General features: G+C 54.1%; 5 protein-coding genes across 5 annotated transcripts; 3 read left to right on the forward strand and 2 right to left on the reverse strand.

The window, feature by feature from the left end:
* Nucleotides 1-412: 412 nt before the first annotated feature.
* GCG54_00010422 (uncharacterized protein) lies at nucleotides 413-904 on the forward strand (the record flags this gene model as incomplete). The annotated part of the gene is made up of 1 exon (XM_045410347.1): nucleotides 413-904. One exon carries the CDS (start codon nucleotides 413-415, stop codon nucleotides 902-904), a length of 492 nt encoding a protein of 163 aa, XP_045270245.1.
* A 1508-nt stretch (nucleotides 905-2412) lies between these two features.
* GCG54_00010423 (Sterol 24-C-methyltransferase erg-4) lies at nucleotides 2413-3742 on the reverse strand (the record flags this gene model as incomplete). The annotated part of the gene is made up of 3 exons (XM_045410348.1): nucleotides 2413-3379; nucleotides 3440-3474; nucleotides 3533-3742. 3 exons carry the CDS (start codon nucleotides 3740-3742, stop codon nucleotides 2413-2415), a joined length of 1212 nt encoding a protein of 403 aa, XP_045270246.1.
* A 3407-nt stretch (nucleotides 3743-7149) lies between these two features.
* Nucleotides 7150-11874, forward strand: GCG54_00010424 (General alpha-glucoside permease; the record flags this gene model as incomplete). Its single annotated transcript, XM_045410349.1, has 5 exons — nucleotides 7150-7734; nucleotides 7794-8795; nucleotides 9282-10107; nucleotides 10301-11025; nucleotides 11215-11874. 5 exons carry the CDS (start codon nucleotides 7150-7152, stop codon nucleotides 11872-11874), a joined length of 3798 nt encoding a protein of 1265 aa, XP_045270247.1.
* Nucleotides 11875-13022: 1148 nt separating this feature from the next.
* Nucleotides 13023-13723, forward strand: GCG54_00010425 (uncharacterized protein; the record flags this gene model as incomplete). The annotated part of the gene is made up of 2 exons (XM_045410350.1): nucleotides 13023-13412; nucleotides 13541-13723. Coding segments are annotated over 2 exons (573 nt in total), but the record flags the coding sequence as incomplete, so codon positions are not given.
* Nucleotides 13724-15038: 1315 nt separating this feature from the next.
* Nucleotides 15039-15281, reverse strand: GCG54_00010426 (uncharacterized protein; the record flags this gene model as incomplete). Its single annotated transcript, XM_045410351.1, has 1 exon — nucleotides 15039-15281. The coding sequence occupies one exon, from the start codon at nucleotides 15279-15281 to the stop codon at nucleotides 15039-15041; it is 243 nt and encodes an 80-aa protein (XP_045270249.1).
* Nucleotides 15282-16361: the final 1080 nt, after the last annotated feature.

The following is a 16361-nucleotide window of genomic DNA, read 5'->3' on the forward strand; positions in this document are numbered from 1 at the left end:
GTATGAATAATTGCCGGACTGCATTCGGACAACCAAGACATTATGGCCGCATCGGGCATCCGGGTCATCGGATCCAACATGGATCGAGCCATCGGGAACAACGCAAGGACAAGCCACACGAACGTCACTGACCGCCGCTAGGGGTCTGGTTCCGCCGGAAGCGGTCTTCTACTCCAAGCAATTCCAATTACGGGCGGAGAACCAGTTCCGTGGAGGCGCCTCAAAAGTTAACAAAGTCGGCCGCATGTCTCTGCCTTGTTCACGAGGAATTTCCCCAGACAATTGTTTGGATTCGTCCTTTCGCCGAGCGAGCCGAGCGAAGACGTGCCGAGACGACGCCCCCATAAAACCCTTTCGAGTCGAAAAACCCTCCCTTCGTCACCTCATGCATTACTATCCGCCAGGCGTCAAAATGATCAACCCGGATCATTCAATCACCTTCGCGAATCTCGCGTCGGTAAATTTTACACTACTCGAACACACATACCCGACCGCGCCAGATGTAAAGATGAGACAAGATATCACCAGCAATACGCTCGAGATGAAAAACGGCGAACAAGTCATGTCATGGAACAAGGGGTGCTATTTCGGCAAGAGTGGGCAAGATGACGTGGCACTCTGTTGGCAGGATATGGAGGCACTGCAGTCATTCTGCGTCGGCATCGAGTCGCCTGAAAGAGGGTTCTTTAAACCCATCCAGTCACACTACAAGACGAAGCACAACGACGGCACCACAAATTCGCCTTGGATGTTCCCATCAAACGATCCCGCTGTTGGCTACACATATCCCAATACTCTGAATTATCACATCACGGTATCAAGTATATCGTTGAAGGATCAACTGCACTTGAATGTCACGATCGTGGACAAATCTGCGGCGCCAAGGGCCGACGAAAAGAAATGAAAGGGTATGTCATAAGGTCTTGAGCTTGGTGGGTTTGAACACTGGACTGATCCCGCCCTCAACAGGAAATAGGATGATGTAATCACACAGACAGTCGTACTCATAATGTAACATATTATACTCTTGTACTATGTATTTGAAAGAGAAATCTTAAAATGGGGCGTCATCTGAAGAACTGTTTTAGGTGATGTCCCGGTCTGGTGCAAAATTATAAGCGATATTTGTAGAACACAACTTTGTCAAATCTTCCCAGTCGAAATAATCCAGCAGTCCGTAAATGGCTGTTCATATCTGTCAACTTTCAGGTGTCGCCTATTCGCACACACTTTCAAGGATTCGATGATTAGCGTATCATGCTCGAAGCAATAGAGCAGGTTGTTTGAATACTGAAGGGAATAATGATTCTTCAAAAAATTTGACATACTGTTCCCGGGAACCGACATCTGCTTCTTCAAGGGACTCTGGACTAAAACCGTACCCCATACCAAAGCGAAAGACATCAACAGAGGTAACTCTACGGCCAGCTTTTTGGGTACACTAGCTGTTACAGCCTTGAGTATGGAGTCCTTTAGCTTGCTTTCAGCATTTGAACCTAAAAGAAATCTTCGGCTACAGATGGTTAGAATATTTTGTGATCATAAGTGAGTGATTAAGGCTGACTAAACAGAGCAAGCCTGCCTTAGTTAGATGAGGCAGAATTACACACCAACGCAGGCATATAGGAATACCCAGTCGAAGGTTTTGTCACCCTTGAATAAACATGTTGAAGGAATTTTTACAGACAACTCAGTTTGTATACATACAATCTCTATGTAAATGTGTTGCCTGCACGCCAAAAGTTCATCATTCGGCACGAAAGCAACCAGGGTCCCGACTTTCTTCATCACCTTCAAATCCATGATTCCACATGCCGAAGCTTTCAGTGTTACTTCAGTGGATCTGAACCCTTGAACCCTTCCTTATGCAGGTATTGTGGACCTCCAAACGGGGCGCGGTTCCGTTAGCCCTAACGAAGGCGTCCAACCGGAGCCTCTAATTCACAAGATCCACAGACCACACCAAGGGCTCGCATCATGAACCCCCCGGCAAGGGAATTCTTCAACAATCGCAGATGGTTTCGTGGTGTAGTTGGTTATCACGTCAGTCTAACATTCTGGATCGTCACCTCGACAGATCCCAGTGTTCCACTGAAGGTCTCCGGTTCAAGTCCGGGCGAAATCAACCCTTGGGCGAATGGTTTAGTGGTATAATACTCGCTTAGCATGTGAGTGGTCCAGGGTTCGATTCCCTGTTCGTCCAATCTTTTGCTTCTGTGGTCCATTTGAAGCCTTTTTTGGCTCGTTGCTGAACTCGTGGTGAAACTTGTGGAAGTCCCGGGCCTATGGCTGACACCCAGGCGGCGAGTATAAAGTTCTGTCCCAATTACATACGAATTATTAGTACTACCTGCGTTGTCTATCCTTGCCCTTTCGCAACTGTGTTTGCAGAGAGTATAAAGGTGAATGTTATCACTCCGTCTTGTCCGACTTCCGCCCAACCATCAGATACATCGGCGAAAAGATCTTCTCCCTTCCGCCAAAAACCAACGCATCCGCTGCACGGATCAAACTGTCTGACGTCTTCGTCATCCCAGGCGGCGCGAATCTCAACGTCTCCATGACACTCAGAAACCCATGCGTTGCAATCCTTCCCAACCCCGTCATGCGGAACGTGTACAGCAGATCTCCAATCGTCTGGGCATGCCGCCAGCTTCCGGCGTCGAGTGGCCAGTACCACGGGCTTGGGTCCGGTCTATCCGCCATGTCTTCATTCTCAAGAATCTCGAAGCCAGCGGCCTCGAAGGCGCGCAGAGCCTCGGACGCCTTCACCATATTGGCGATGCCGTTGCCCTGCTCGATCTCGATACGCGTCTTGCGGTGGGAGAGATTATCGTTGTCGTAGGACTCGGTCATGGCCCATTCGTAGACGCCGAAAACGCCCCCGGGCTTGAGGACGCGGTGGATCTCTGAGTAGACGGCTTGGAGGGATGGGGCGTGGACCGTGGCTTCGATGGCATAGACGGCGTCGAAAGTGTTGTCCTCGAAGGGGATGTTCTGAATCATTGGCATTAGAAAAGTCGTGTGGAAGATATTCTTGAACAAGGTTGACTTTACCATGAAGTCGGCCTGGACGAATTGCACGTTCTTATCCATGCGCTCTTTCTTTGTATACCGCGCGGCCCTCTCCACCTGGTACTCGTTGATGTTGAGCCCAGTGATATATGCCCCCGTGAACTTGGCAATCTCGCGGGCTGGGCCACCAACACCGCAGCCAACGTCCAGTACCTTCATTCCCTTCTTGATGTTGATCATGTGCGCGAGATAGTGCTCGTGCCTGGCAATGCCCTGCTTGAAGCTTTCGGCAATAGCAGGTCTGCAGAAGTGAAAGCATTGGCCAAAGCCATACTCGTAGAAATCGGTGACCAAATTGTAATATCTGATGGGTTCATGTTCAGAATATGTCCGAATATCGAGAAGAGGTACGGAAGCGACTTACTGCCTGGTGAGCGAATCATACTCTGCGGCTCGAGCCTGGAGAGACGCGAGTCAGAGGCAGAGTTCTGCACGGCGGTTTACTTGTTCAACTTACCTCTCTATCCTCTTTGGTCTCCTTCTGAGCGTTGAGCTTGTTGTCCCAATGCCTGAAGTAGTCTTCCGTCGCCGCCTTCTGAGCTTCGTGGTCCTTTTTCAACATTGCTGACATGCCAACGTTGCCTTTCGACGTTCCTTTGTGAAGAATCTGCTCAAAAGAAGCATCTCTAGCAAGAAGCACTTGGCCCAGTTCTGATCGTTCCACCATGTTGCAGGGAAATGGAGTTGGTGTTGTGAAAGATGCGCAGAAAGTCTAAGGAGTCGGCAGAGTGACAAACGTGATTCTGAGGGTTACTATGTCAGATCATGCTCAAGCATTTTGGAGAGATGATTGTTTTCTTTTATGACTGCTTCGATAGCACCTCACTCTCCTTTCAACAGACCATATCATCGATGGTTGACAGCCAAGTAGGCGGAACGAATACGTGATAACGATAAAGAAACCAGCCATGAGTGCTGTATCCGAATACGAATGCGCTCTCAAATCACAGCAGCGCAGCATTTAGACCCTCATCTAGCACAATGTGATTGGCTTGTTTCTCAAAAACGGAAGGAAAGTGGATATTGGAAATGATGAAATCCATCGCCGCGACTGCTCTAAGGTCCGGCATCGTAAACGCGAGGCAACCTCACACAATCCTTCCAAGGTTGCTCTCAGAGAATAGTCCGCGAGATTGCTCAATTGTGCTCGTTGAGCTTTTGGTCATTGACTCTGGACCCGGTTTTCTTAACCTGAAGTGGGAACGGCCTCGGAATTAGGAGTGCGCCCTTGACCGGCTGAGTGAATCCGAATACGAAGGGAACAATATTCGAGAGTACCCAATTGAGATTTGTTCATATCCACGCGATAAACACGGTAGGAAAGTTGGAGGAATATTATGGTCTTTTCTGCAAAGCTTTCGCAGAGCGAGTTAACACATTCATCTCATGTGCGCAACCTGACTCAACCGAATGTGCCAAAGACCTGCCCCCTGTTCATCCAAGAAATCTGAGGGTTTGAGCCTGAGAAGTGTTGGATGAACATGTAGGATAATCAGCAGCACAAGAAAGAATCATCCATAGGTTGATATGTCGTTCATTGTGCAGTTGGCAAGTTGATGGGTGATTCGTCGAGCAATTTGAGTGCTTACGTTGTACGAAGCAACGATCTAATCAAGATCACCGATGCATTTGGGGTATCACGGAGATCACAGCTCCACGGATTACATTTGAGCTCACAAGATTCGACATGTGATTAACAACCGGTCGCCGGCTTGGTGGAATGGTTGTTGAGCCCAGGGCCACCATCGTGTCCCCGGCCGAAGAAACATCTGGCGATAACAATTGGCGAGCAGACTCAACGCCATCAATGACTAAGCAGTTCAATTTGACGCAGACCAGATCCGAGTATGTGGCTTGCCTTCCATGCTCGTCGATCAGCCGGTCTAAAGCCGGTTCCCGAGACCGCCTCCACCTGGTGGTCTCCTCCGAAGCGGAGGCGCAGAATCCACGGTGGACGGCACGTGGGTCTCGGAAGTTTTCAGAGAGATTCTGCAGCCAGTTAGGTGTAACACTTCGAGAAAGCCCGGCATTCATCGTGACCGTTGACGCAAGCATGTCTCTGAACATCAGACAAACAGCGATACCAACCGCCCATGGCGCGATTCGTCGGCAAACATCATGTCATATGACTTGAGGCCAGCAACAGTTTAAGCGCTACTACAGGCACCAACACGAGCGACTGCCCACTTGGCGGCGGCAAACACCAAAGACAGGGCCGGAACTAGCAAGGAGACGATGAACGGAACCGAAGCTTGGCACCGGCGCGGGGTTGGCTAGCCTGGGCGCGGAGGATCAAGGCCGAGTGCGGGGAAGAGAGATGCTGCAGCAAACATGAATGATGAATGACGAGACGGGTGCACATAACCGGTGGGAAAGGGGAGTTCTATCTGGCATCACAAACTTCTGCCTCGCTTCATTCTTGAGCAAGTCTCCCCGATCAGACCTAGATTAAGGGGGGAAAGCCCCGTGGGGAAAAAGAAAGCAGTGATGCCCAAGGTAATCCCACGATGATGCCCAGGGCCGTATGATCTTATCGGTGCGACCGAGTCGTGTCTAAACAATGATTTACCCCTCGTGACTTGCCGGAGGCTTCTTTAAACTTTCAACGACATGGAACTTCAACAGTCTGGGGCTTGCGTCGGAGGACGGCACTCAAGCTCGCCAGCCCCAACCGCTATTGAACTCTCAACGTCGCGCCTACTTATCCGTACGGACCAATCGCTTGAATTGTTCGGGCCAAATCTGTTTGTTTCTGCATATTCCTCGATGTAGCTGCGGAGATACTCGATACCTCACGGGGGGCACAGATGTCTTGGGTAAATCGCGATGACAGGCACCTGCATCAACGTACGAACTAAGAAAAGAAGCCGGCCCCCAAAAACAAAGTAGGCCGGTCGATCTGTCAGATCTCAACGCCTTGGACGAATAAACAGGTTACAGGAAAGGGGAGGGGAGCTGCCAGGAAAAAACCGGCGGCACCAACCAACAGCTGCTGCAACAGTTCGACCCCAGAGAACCCACAAGCATCGTCCCATCTAAACCCAGCCAACCAGTAGAGACTGCAGGGGGCCCTAGTTTCAGCGACGTCAGGCGAAAAACCCCAATTGGCCAATCCGGGAACCGAAATCTCGCAGAAACTCTCGCGCCAATAGCCGGTGGGTGGAAGCACCGAACATTCTCTCAGCCGTGATTGGGGAGAGACACGGTTGACATGGTTCGCGTCTTCTAGCTTCAGAGGCCTTACCCAGCGAGGAAAAGCTCCCAGGCCAAAAGCAGCGCCAGGCACGCCACATGGCGCAGGGATGTCCGCGGTGTCGCCGGCCACACGGTCGTGGAGTCCAGAACTGTGATGCATGTCTCGCCTTTCTCCAGTGGGTTGCTGGCGCGCCCCATTGTGCGAGCAACCATCTTCTTGGGATTTTTTCTTCCTTCTAACACCCAATGGATCGGCAGACGACATCCCTTTCTCCATTCTTCTGAAGCGGCGAGTCTTTCCCGTCCTGCTCAACCCATACTACAGCACACGGAACCCCAGACCAGCCCATCCGTCTTCTTCCCCGCGCGAGCCAATGGGTCGTGGAGAAAGTGGAGTTGCGTCGTCCTAGTGCCCGGGGACTCTTGCGTGGGTTAGGGTGCCAGGCAGGGCTGCCGGACGGGTTTCTTCTTCTTTTGCATTGAACAACTTAAGACACAAGTGGCCCATGAGGTCAACATCCTCTTCAGCTTCCACGCCACCTTCGAATGAATTTGAGCGAGCCAGTGAGAGGCCGCAAAACCTCCAACACCAACCCGGTCGCCTCCTGAAGGGAGCATCACCATTATCCCTTGGCAGCGGGCAGCAGGTTGGTTTACATTCCAGGAGGATATAAGACGACCGGGTGTCCCAGCTCAAACGACGAATTGATCCAGCCAGCTCCAACAGCTTCATCGCGATCGAAGCAGAGCAAGCTCGAACATAATCCAGCTTGCCATCGCATTCATACCAACCAGCTCGACTCTCCAGCAGATCGAGCCCGGAACTTCCTTCACTTCTACTTCGCCCAGCGCGAACATCATTACACCAAACTTGACACAATGGTCGGCTTCACCTCCTCTGCGCCCAAGGCCGTCGATGCCGAACTCAAGCCCCCGGCCTCGATGGGCGGCGGCGCCAACATGGCCGGAGTCGCCTCCGAAGCCGCCGCCGCGACCGAGGCCGAGCACAACATGGGTCTCCTGCAGTCTATCAAGCTGTACCCCAAGGCCGTCGCGTGGTCCATCTTCTTCAGCACCTGCGTCGTCATGGAGGGCTTCGACAAGACCCTGCTCAACAACCTCTACGCCTACCCTGTCTTCCAGAAGAAGTTCGGCGAGCTCCAGCCCGACGGCACGTACCAGCTCACCTCGGCCTGGCAGTCCGGCCTCAGCAACGGCGCGCTGGTCGGCGAGATCTCGGGCCTGTTCATCAACGGTATCATTGCTGAGCGGTTCGGCTACCGCAAGACCATGATCGGTGGTCTGCTTGGCGTGACGGCTTTCGTCTTCATCATCTTCTTTGCGCAGTCGCTGCCTCAGCTTCTGGTGGGAGAGATTCTTATTGGTGTGCCGTGGGGTATTTTCCAGACCATCACCGTCACTTATGCTTCTGAAGTTTGCCCCACTCATCTGAGAGCTTACTTGGTATGTCTACTCTTCAGTTTGCGACGAAGGTGATCTTAAGCTAACATCTCTCTTCCCAGACTACCTACGTGAACCTCTGCTGGGTCATGGGCCAACTGATTGCCAGTGGTGTTCTTCGTGCCATGGTCGAACGAACCGACGAATGGGGCTACCGCATCCCTTTTGCGCTGCAATGGATGTGGCCCATTCCCCTCATCACTGGCATCTTCTTCGCACCCGAGTCGCCCTGGTGGCTCGTCCGCAAGGAGCGCCACGAGGATGCCAAGGCAGCTCTTCTCCGCCTTACCTCCCGCAACTCGCAGCAAGACTTCAACCCCGACGAGACCATCTCCATGATGGTGCACACCAACGAGATGGAAAAGGCAGTCCAGGCCGGCACCACCTACGCCGACTGCTTCAAGGGCGTCGACCTCCGCCGTACCGAAATCGTCTGCGGCACCTGGACCGTCCAGACGCTCTGCGGCGCCACCTTCATGGGCTTCTCCACGTACTTCTTCCAGCAAGCCGGCATGGCCGTCGAGAACTCATTCAGCATGTCCCTAGGCCAGTACGCCATCGGCGCCGTCGGCACCATCCTTTCGTGGGTCCTGATGAAGCACTTCGGCCGTCGCACGCTCTACCTCGGCGGCCAGCTCGCCATGACCGTCATCCTCGCGACCATCGGCTTCGCTTCCCTCGCAGGGCGCTCCAACATCGGCGCGCAGTGGGCCATCGGCAGCCTCCTGCTCGTGTACACCTTCTTCTACGACTGCACCGTCGGCCCCGTCTGCTACTCTCTCGTCGCGGAGTTAAGCTCCACGCGTCTCAAGACCAAGACGGTCGTCCTCGCGCGCAACCTCTACAACGTCACGGGTATCGTCACCAACATCCTCACGCCCAACATGCTGAACCCCTCGGCGTGGAACTGGGGCGCCAAGAGTGGCTTCTTCTGGGCTGCCAGCTGCTTCCTGTGCTTCGTGTGGTCGTACTTCCGCCTGCCGGAGCCGCGCGGCAGGACGTATGCCGAACTGGATATCCTGTTTGAGCAGCGCGTGTCGGCGAGGAAGTTCAGCAAGACGCAGGTCAGCACGCTGCGAGGGCACGAGAGCGATGGGATTTCTGAGAAGGAGGCGGGTGTCACGGAGCTTGAGAAGAGGCCCTCTTCATGAGGGAGGCGGATGTGGGTTGGTTTTTGCTGGAGTTTTGCTTAGATATACCACATGGGTTGCTTTTATTTTCAGGTTGGAAATGATACTGGCGCTTTTGTTAGATCAATTGGAACAAATGGAGCATTTACGTTGGAAAAGAATGTTTAGATACATCATTGACGATGTTTTTGTTTCTGCCGTGATGCATTCTCAGGGGCATCCCGACGTGCTTAGTAAGATACACCCAAAGTGGATCCCTCAGCCTGGCACCTGTGATTGGTCGGGGAAGGCGACCCCTGTATCCCGGAACATCTGGACCCCGAGGACCGGAAAAGTTTCGGTTTGCCGATGTTCACCCTCTCATTCTCACTCTTACTCTCACCCTCTCACCCACTCACCCACTCACACGCGCCGCCATAGCGGCTCCCTCCTCAGTCGACGGCCCCTCTCCCCTCACAACACCAGATGCGACGGGTCAATGTAGGCCACAACGTCTTCCGATGGCGTCGTCCGGCCAGAGGCTTCGCCTTCACGCCGGGTCGAAACAGGATTCTCCATCCAGCCTTTGCTCGGCGCCCTGAGGCATGGGCGGAACCGGAGCCGCAGCGCGTGCAGCGCGTTGGAACGCCGTTGCCCAAGGTCGAGCAGAAGGTGGTGACCGAGGAGCCCGAGAAGAAGGAGCTCACGAAGGAACAACTCCTGCAGTTCATGGCACACCATGAAGCCCGAGCCCAAGAAGCCAAGCGAAGGCAGAAGGCTCGTAGAACCAAGGCCAAGGTGACTTGGGTGGCCGCCCGACGGAATGCTCCTGCCTGGGCCACGAGGCGCTTCGAGATCAGACAATGGGGAGCCGAGGTTTTCCGTGCTAAAATGATGGCCAGAGAAGAAGCACTGGCAATAGCCGCGCCGGATGTATGGAAGGAAGCCGCGGAAGCACGGCAGGAGATCTCCAAGCAAGACGTCCGGAAGGCTGCTAGGGAAGCGGCGAGGAAAGCGGCGAGGAAAGCCTCCAGTCGAGCGGCACAGAAAGCCCGTCAGGACCGCAAGGAACGCAGGGCTCGCAATGAACTTCGCAATGAACTCAGGGCACGCAGGAAACTCATTGCAGCCACAGGGGCGAGGCCACCAGTCAGCAATCGGATCAGAGCAGGGCATGTGAAGACGGCCCCCGAAGATATTCGTCGAAGGAATAGCATTAGGACCTGGAAAGACATCGTTGGTGCAGACATTGAAGCCGAGAACCCACGTGGGTCGTCAAGGCCATTCACTCGCCTCGAGGTCAGAAATATTCAGCCTTTTGACGGGTTCGTCACAAAAACCGACTATGAGGTCGTCAGCGACTGGAATACCCGCCGAAGACCCGGAGAGCCGTTGTTATTACGTGTACCAGGTAGTGATGTTGACCTCCGACCATCATGTCAATAGCTGACCAAGCATAGGTCGTGCGCCTCTGTTCAGTCCGCCGCCTACGCCGCCTACAGTGCCTCCTGATGGCCTGCAGACTCGGCAACCAAAAGTGGTAAAGAATAACAGCCTCTTGACGCAGATGCTTCTGGCTGCCCGTTACATGGCCCGCTACCAGGGAAAGCGCATATCGTTGGACGACGTGGACATAATAGCGACCAGGAGTGTCCTGGACTACCTTATTTTCTTTTGTACCAACGCCGAATCGAGACTCGTCCGCCTCAATCTGTACATGGTAGGCCGCTCACTGCATGTGATGCGGCCTCCCACAGAGGGTACAGACAGCGCAGCTGTACCCATTGCCGGTTTTGGCAGGAACTACGAAAAGGCCGTGACGGTACTCCCGCCCAGCCTACAAGACTCCCCTGACCACTTGCGTAACATCAAGTACAAAATTGGCGACGTTACCTGCCTGGTTCAGACCCAGGTTGATGCTTATTGCGGCGAGGACGCGGGTTATCTGGGCAAGACGACCTACAAGAAGACTTATGATAATGGCGACACCGTTATTGAAACGGCGAGTGCGGGATACGCAGAACCGCCGCGAGACGGCATGGCCGAGATCAAGACTCAATCGCGTTTTAAACCAGAAGAAGAGCAGAAGCAGAGGCAGGCAGAGGACTTCCGACAGGCCTGGCTTGGCCGCGTGACACACATGATCAACGCCCGCCAAATCTACGGTGTATTCGAAGAAGCAGAGGTGGTGCCAACCGCGGGTTATTTGCGAGATTGGGAGGACGCCAATCAACTGGCTCTCCGAAGAATGGCGACGTTGCTGAAAGAGATGCGAAGACGGGTTAAGCGAAGGGGGGTTCGAAGTTGTGTCGTCCACCTGAGGCGTGGCCCTGATATGAACAACACGATACTGTTTTACGAAACGGTGGACCAGGAGCCGACCGCGCCAGATGAGCTGATCTCGGAGTTCTGGGCTGGAAAGAAACCCCCCCGAGCCACCCCTGAGGCCTGGAAAGAGAAGCAGCGGGCTCGCCGCCGACAGATATCTACCGGGCTCAATAACGATAAGCGAACGTTGGCTTTGCGGAAGAAGCTGAAGATGATCCATCAAACGTTTCGGAAGTATGTCTCTAGCCCGAAAGAAGTATCGGCTGCTCCGGCAGACCACGGGAAACCAGCTATTGCCCAAACTCGCCAGTCCAAACCCACCACCGACACGTCAAAAACGGATGCGGACAAGAAGTCGGGGATTGTCGGGGCCAAGAAAGTACCACAGTCTCAACAGAACGGAAAGACGGCCCCAAAGAAGACGAAACCGACGCCAGCCAACGGACCGGCCGGCGGGCAGATGAATGCGGTGACAAGGACGTCCGGAAAGGCTAAAAGGCCATCCGTCCCGATTAAGGCGGATTGGGGGCAGCGCAACGTCGCCTTGGCTGAGAAGAAGACTCGACAGGCTGATGCGGCCAAGATGGCTAAGGCCAAGCCCGCAGCCCGGGCGTTCAAGCCGCAGGCACCGAGGCCGAAACCAGCGGCGGACGACGGCTGGGGAGCCGCCTTCGGTCCGGTCCCGGGGGCCGGCCCCAGGCGCTGAAGCAAAGGCGTGCCGGTCCTGATGCCACGCCTTGTCTCATCTGTATCTAAAGCATTGTAAAATACACCCTATCCATTGGAAGATAACCCTGGCCAAGCTGTGACACTATGTTTTGCAAGTTACTGCGAAGGAGCGGAGGATGTGGCTGAATCCGACGTCTGCTTTCTTAGCCCCCAAGCGAAGGATCATCAGCCAAGGGTGCACAGAGGGGGCCGATAGCCGCTGCCTGGTGGGCGCCTCCGCAGTGATGCAGGGCTGAAATTGCTCGACGGGAGCGGGTCGGAGGCTCCCCTGAAAATAAAATGACATTTGCCGACAATACACTAAGAACAGCTGCTGCCTTCACAGCAAATTTTTGAAGCCCGTTGTCTGCGACTCAAATGTAGCTAGCCAAGAACATAAGATCACTGATGTTGCCTGGGAATAGCGCGAGCTAACGTTCAACGGCGCCCGATGGAGCTTCAGCTAGATTAAGCTTAAACAGGTTGAGGGTGTCATCCACAGCTGGTGGTGGTGTGGGCGCTTGTTCGGGGGCCTCAGACGATTGGGGTTGCTTGTCACTCACTTAACTCGAACCAACCAACCAACCGTAGGACTCTTCTATTTTTGTCTGTCCAAAAAGTCCTGGGTTCTGAAGATCATGGGTATGAACTGGCGGCAAGAGTTACATCTTCATTGCCAACAGAACAACCTCTTTGTCTAGCATGCAGGGTTCCTCTGGTCCAACACCACCCTGAACACGGAACCAACAGCTGTAATACTTGCTGCGTTGCTCATCGTCTCACCAACCAACGACAACATGCATACCCAGCCTCGCACACAGGTCGTAGCAAACATCTGGTCGCCCCTAGCACCCGCCCATCCAGGCAGAAACAAACAAAATCGGCACTCGCCAAAAATACCCCAAGATCCCATATCCTGCGTGCCTACCTGAAGGCTAGCAAGCCTCCCCTGTCGTGAGACAGCGATCCCCTTCCTCCACCCCAAACTCGCAAAGCTCCGCCCCTACCCACCACGTCCAACACCAAACACCCCTCTTCCACCAAGAATCCCATCTCGCTTGGCTGCATTCCTATATAAAGCCATTTCCCAACCCCATCCCACCACCGCCAGCTCGCCCTGCTTCGCCTCCTCCCCTCTCTCGCAGCAAAAACACCTCCCCGACGTCCTCGAAAAACAACGGCCCAAACATGACCCAATACGCCGGCCCACCCGGCGCCGCTGCCCCGGCCGCAGGCGGCTCCTTCAAAGACCGCAACTGCCCCAACATGCGCGGCTGCTGGTCCTTCTCCTGGGAGGCCTACTCGCTCAAGACGTCCGACAAGCAGGCCCTGCTGCGCCGCATCTGCATGTACATCATCCTCGGCATCCGCACCGCGCTCTCCATCCTCAGCATCGTGCGCGACATCATCGCCGGCCGCGTCGTCAGCTGGATCATCGGCATCATCCTCGCCGTGCTGGGCTTCTTCTTCATCGCGTGGTGTCTGGCCGTCATCGGGCAGGCGGAGGGGCGGCGAAAGGTGTTTGGGATCATGCTGGTGAGTTATGAGGCCCCCTCGCCCGGTTCTCTGTTTGGGCGGATTTTTGCTTGGTCCGGCAGGGTGTGCCGGCTTGGCCCATGTCTGGGAATGCTCCAAGCGCGTACTGATTGCGATTTGTCTTACAGGGGCGCTTGCATTTCGATATTTTCCTACTCGTCACTGCATTCATCCACGCCGCGATTCTGGTCGGGAGCTTCTTCGGACTCGGCAGCGGGGGCGGGTATGCGACTTGGCTGATTATGTGGCTGCTGATTTTCGGCGTTGCCTGGATCTGCACCTGGCCTGCGGAGCCTGAGAGCTACGCCTGAGCGTATGGGACAGCCTTTTTCGACTTTCGTCACTCGTTTAGAAAATGAACCATCGGTTGCAGTCGAAATGCTACGAGTTGGAATACGTGAGAGGAGTGCGACGGAAGTTTGTGAGGGGGTTGCAGCGACCACATATTTCATGTGTGGTGTTTCGCCAGCGTTGGACTTGGGATTTGAAGTTTGAGATACCCCTTTCGATGTGGATTTGCATGGATTCTTCAGAGAAAGATGCATTTCTATGGAACGCGATCTACTGAATATGGAATTGTCTGCTACATTTGCGTTGTTCACTCACACTTGCCATGCAGTGCGTGCACGTGAAGCATTTATGAGAATTTCGCCCAGGAGCATGGCATATACTCGTCTTCGAGCACCGTCCTCAAATGCTAGATAAGATGCATTGTTTCGAGGCTGCCAGAAATTCCCTCCTGGGCAGGTATAGACGTCTCTTATACACCAAACAAACCTCATCCGAAGGCTTGGGTCCGGGGACGGGAAGTTGTTGCCGGCAGTTTACTAGCTCGTTCGGGGAATACCCGCGTCGACCCGATTTCGCCAGCACCCGGGCGGGTCCGAGTCGGAGCGAGCTCCGGCGAACACCTGGAGGAGGTGGAGTAGGCTTTCCACTTGCCGGCGTTGCCGAGAAGATGCCGAATGCTCTGCCTACGTCTTCAGCAGCACAGGATGTTTTTGAGCGATTGAGACAACATATTCTTTGGCTAGGCGGGGAAGCATTTTAGACACAAGTCGAGGGGTCGTCCCTCCAGTCGGAAATAGTCAATCTAGGGTGAAGTAGCAGAAGATTAACGATCTCGGACTCAAGCCTATGGCCGACCGAGTTCGACACGGTCATCGTACCCCTGATCGGCTACCCAATTATGGCAAAGACAGCATCTCCTGTACGATTATGAGATATTTGATCGGCGCCGTCGTGGAACTGGAGATGGGCGACGGGCGAAGTCGGTGCCGGCAATCGAGGAATTGGTGGTCGGAGTAACACCAGGTTGAAAGCTATGGGTGGACAGATTGACAAGCTTCGAAATAATCATTGCCTAGAACTTCAATCCTCCAATCATAAAACAACATGCGACGACAAACAACGGACAACACGGTACAAGCACGGCGACAGGCTGCATTTGGGGGTATAAACTCTTTTTAAATTCGCATTTCGGGAGTATCGCATGCAATCGTACAAACGAAGACCAAGTTGTAACAAGACAGACCGACCGACCCAAAAAAATACCCCACGAAAAAGGGGATGAGGAAAAAAAAGGGGACGAGATTCTAGAACGTGGGCTACAGTCGCGCTCTGTGCTTACGACTTGTAGCCCAGACGCTCCAGGAGAGACTGTCCGGCGGGCGCACCGCCCTGTCCTCTCCTCAAGCCGGCGTCGACGCCCTTGACGTAGTCGAGAACGCGCAGGTGCTCCTTCTTGAGCTCCTCGAAGTCGTGGGAGAGCTGCTCGTGCCAGGGGTACAGGACGAAGACCTGGAAGCCGAGCGCGGAGGAGGCGACGAGGAAGTTGGTGAGGGAGATGGCGCGGGTGATGAGGACCATTTTGGCGGTTTTCTTATGTGTTCTTTATGTGTATTTCTGATGTGTATTGTTTATTGTGTATTTTTCGAGATCGTCGGATTCTGGAAAGAAATAGAAGTCAGCGCCGGGAAAGATCGCGGGGCATCTTGGCCCGAACGGAAAGCCGAATGCGAGAATGCGTCGTGCCGGAAACTCACCTTTGACGTGTAGTGTATTTGGTGTTCTGAAACCTGGTCTATACGCAGTCGGTCTGTCGCAGAAGGAAACGTAGAAAAGGAAAGCGGTAGAGAGAGAAACGTTCTATTGAGAGAGGTGTGTAGGAGGGAAAGAGGGAGAAAGGAAAATTACGGGTTGGAGAGAGGGAAGGAGGATTACGACAAGGAAAGGCGTAGAAATTATTCACGAAGAGGGAACCCGGGGATGATACCTGAAAGACCTATTTAGGAAGTCCCCCAGCCGATTACCTCACCGACAGCGGCCCGGCGGCAAAGTGGGACCCCGAAGGCTTTCGAGGCCGCTCGGACTGGGGATACAAGTGTCTCTGTCTGCTGTTGTACAAAGGCAACAGAGAGCCCAGCCATACAGCTGTTCGGATACGACTTCTTACGTGGGGTGCAGAGGTGCCCGAATTCCTGCCAATTTTCGTCTTGTACTCTACCTCGGGCAGCGCGCGGGGTGAGGTGACCCAGCCAGAGCGAGCTGTCACCTGTCTGCAGCAGAGGCTCGGCAACCCACGTTGTTTTCCTGCGCGCTGCCGTAAACAGAGCGAGAGTCAAGAGGGTGCAGTAGGTCCTTTGGGCGTTGCTGGCGCAGCAAATAGGAAGTGGGCGTTGGAGGGAGAGCCCCCGAGAAAGGAGGGATGATTCAAGGCCGATGGGGAACAGTGGCGTGACTTTTATGGGGAACCCTTTGAACGGCCCTTCGGCCACCACCCCTGGCGCCAACGGCATCGCGGGAGCTGAGGAGAGCACACGACTAAGTAATTAAAGCTAGAGAATGTCCCGGGGTGGAGCTGGACGGCCGGTGATGGGGTGAAGCAACGGACGACGCCGGTTTAGCTTCTTATTCTTGACGTGATCATGTTAAGAAGGACGGCCTCGT

This window comes from Colletotrichum gloeosporioides, assembly GCF_011800055.1.
Source record: "Colletotrichum gloeosporioides strain Lc1 chromosome Unknown consensus_8, whole genome shotgun sequence".
Taxonomy (NCBI): domain Eukaryota; kingdom Fungi; phylum Ascomycota; class Sordariomycetes; order Glomerellales; family Glomerellaceae; genus Colletotrichum; species Colletotrichum gloeosporioides.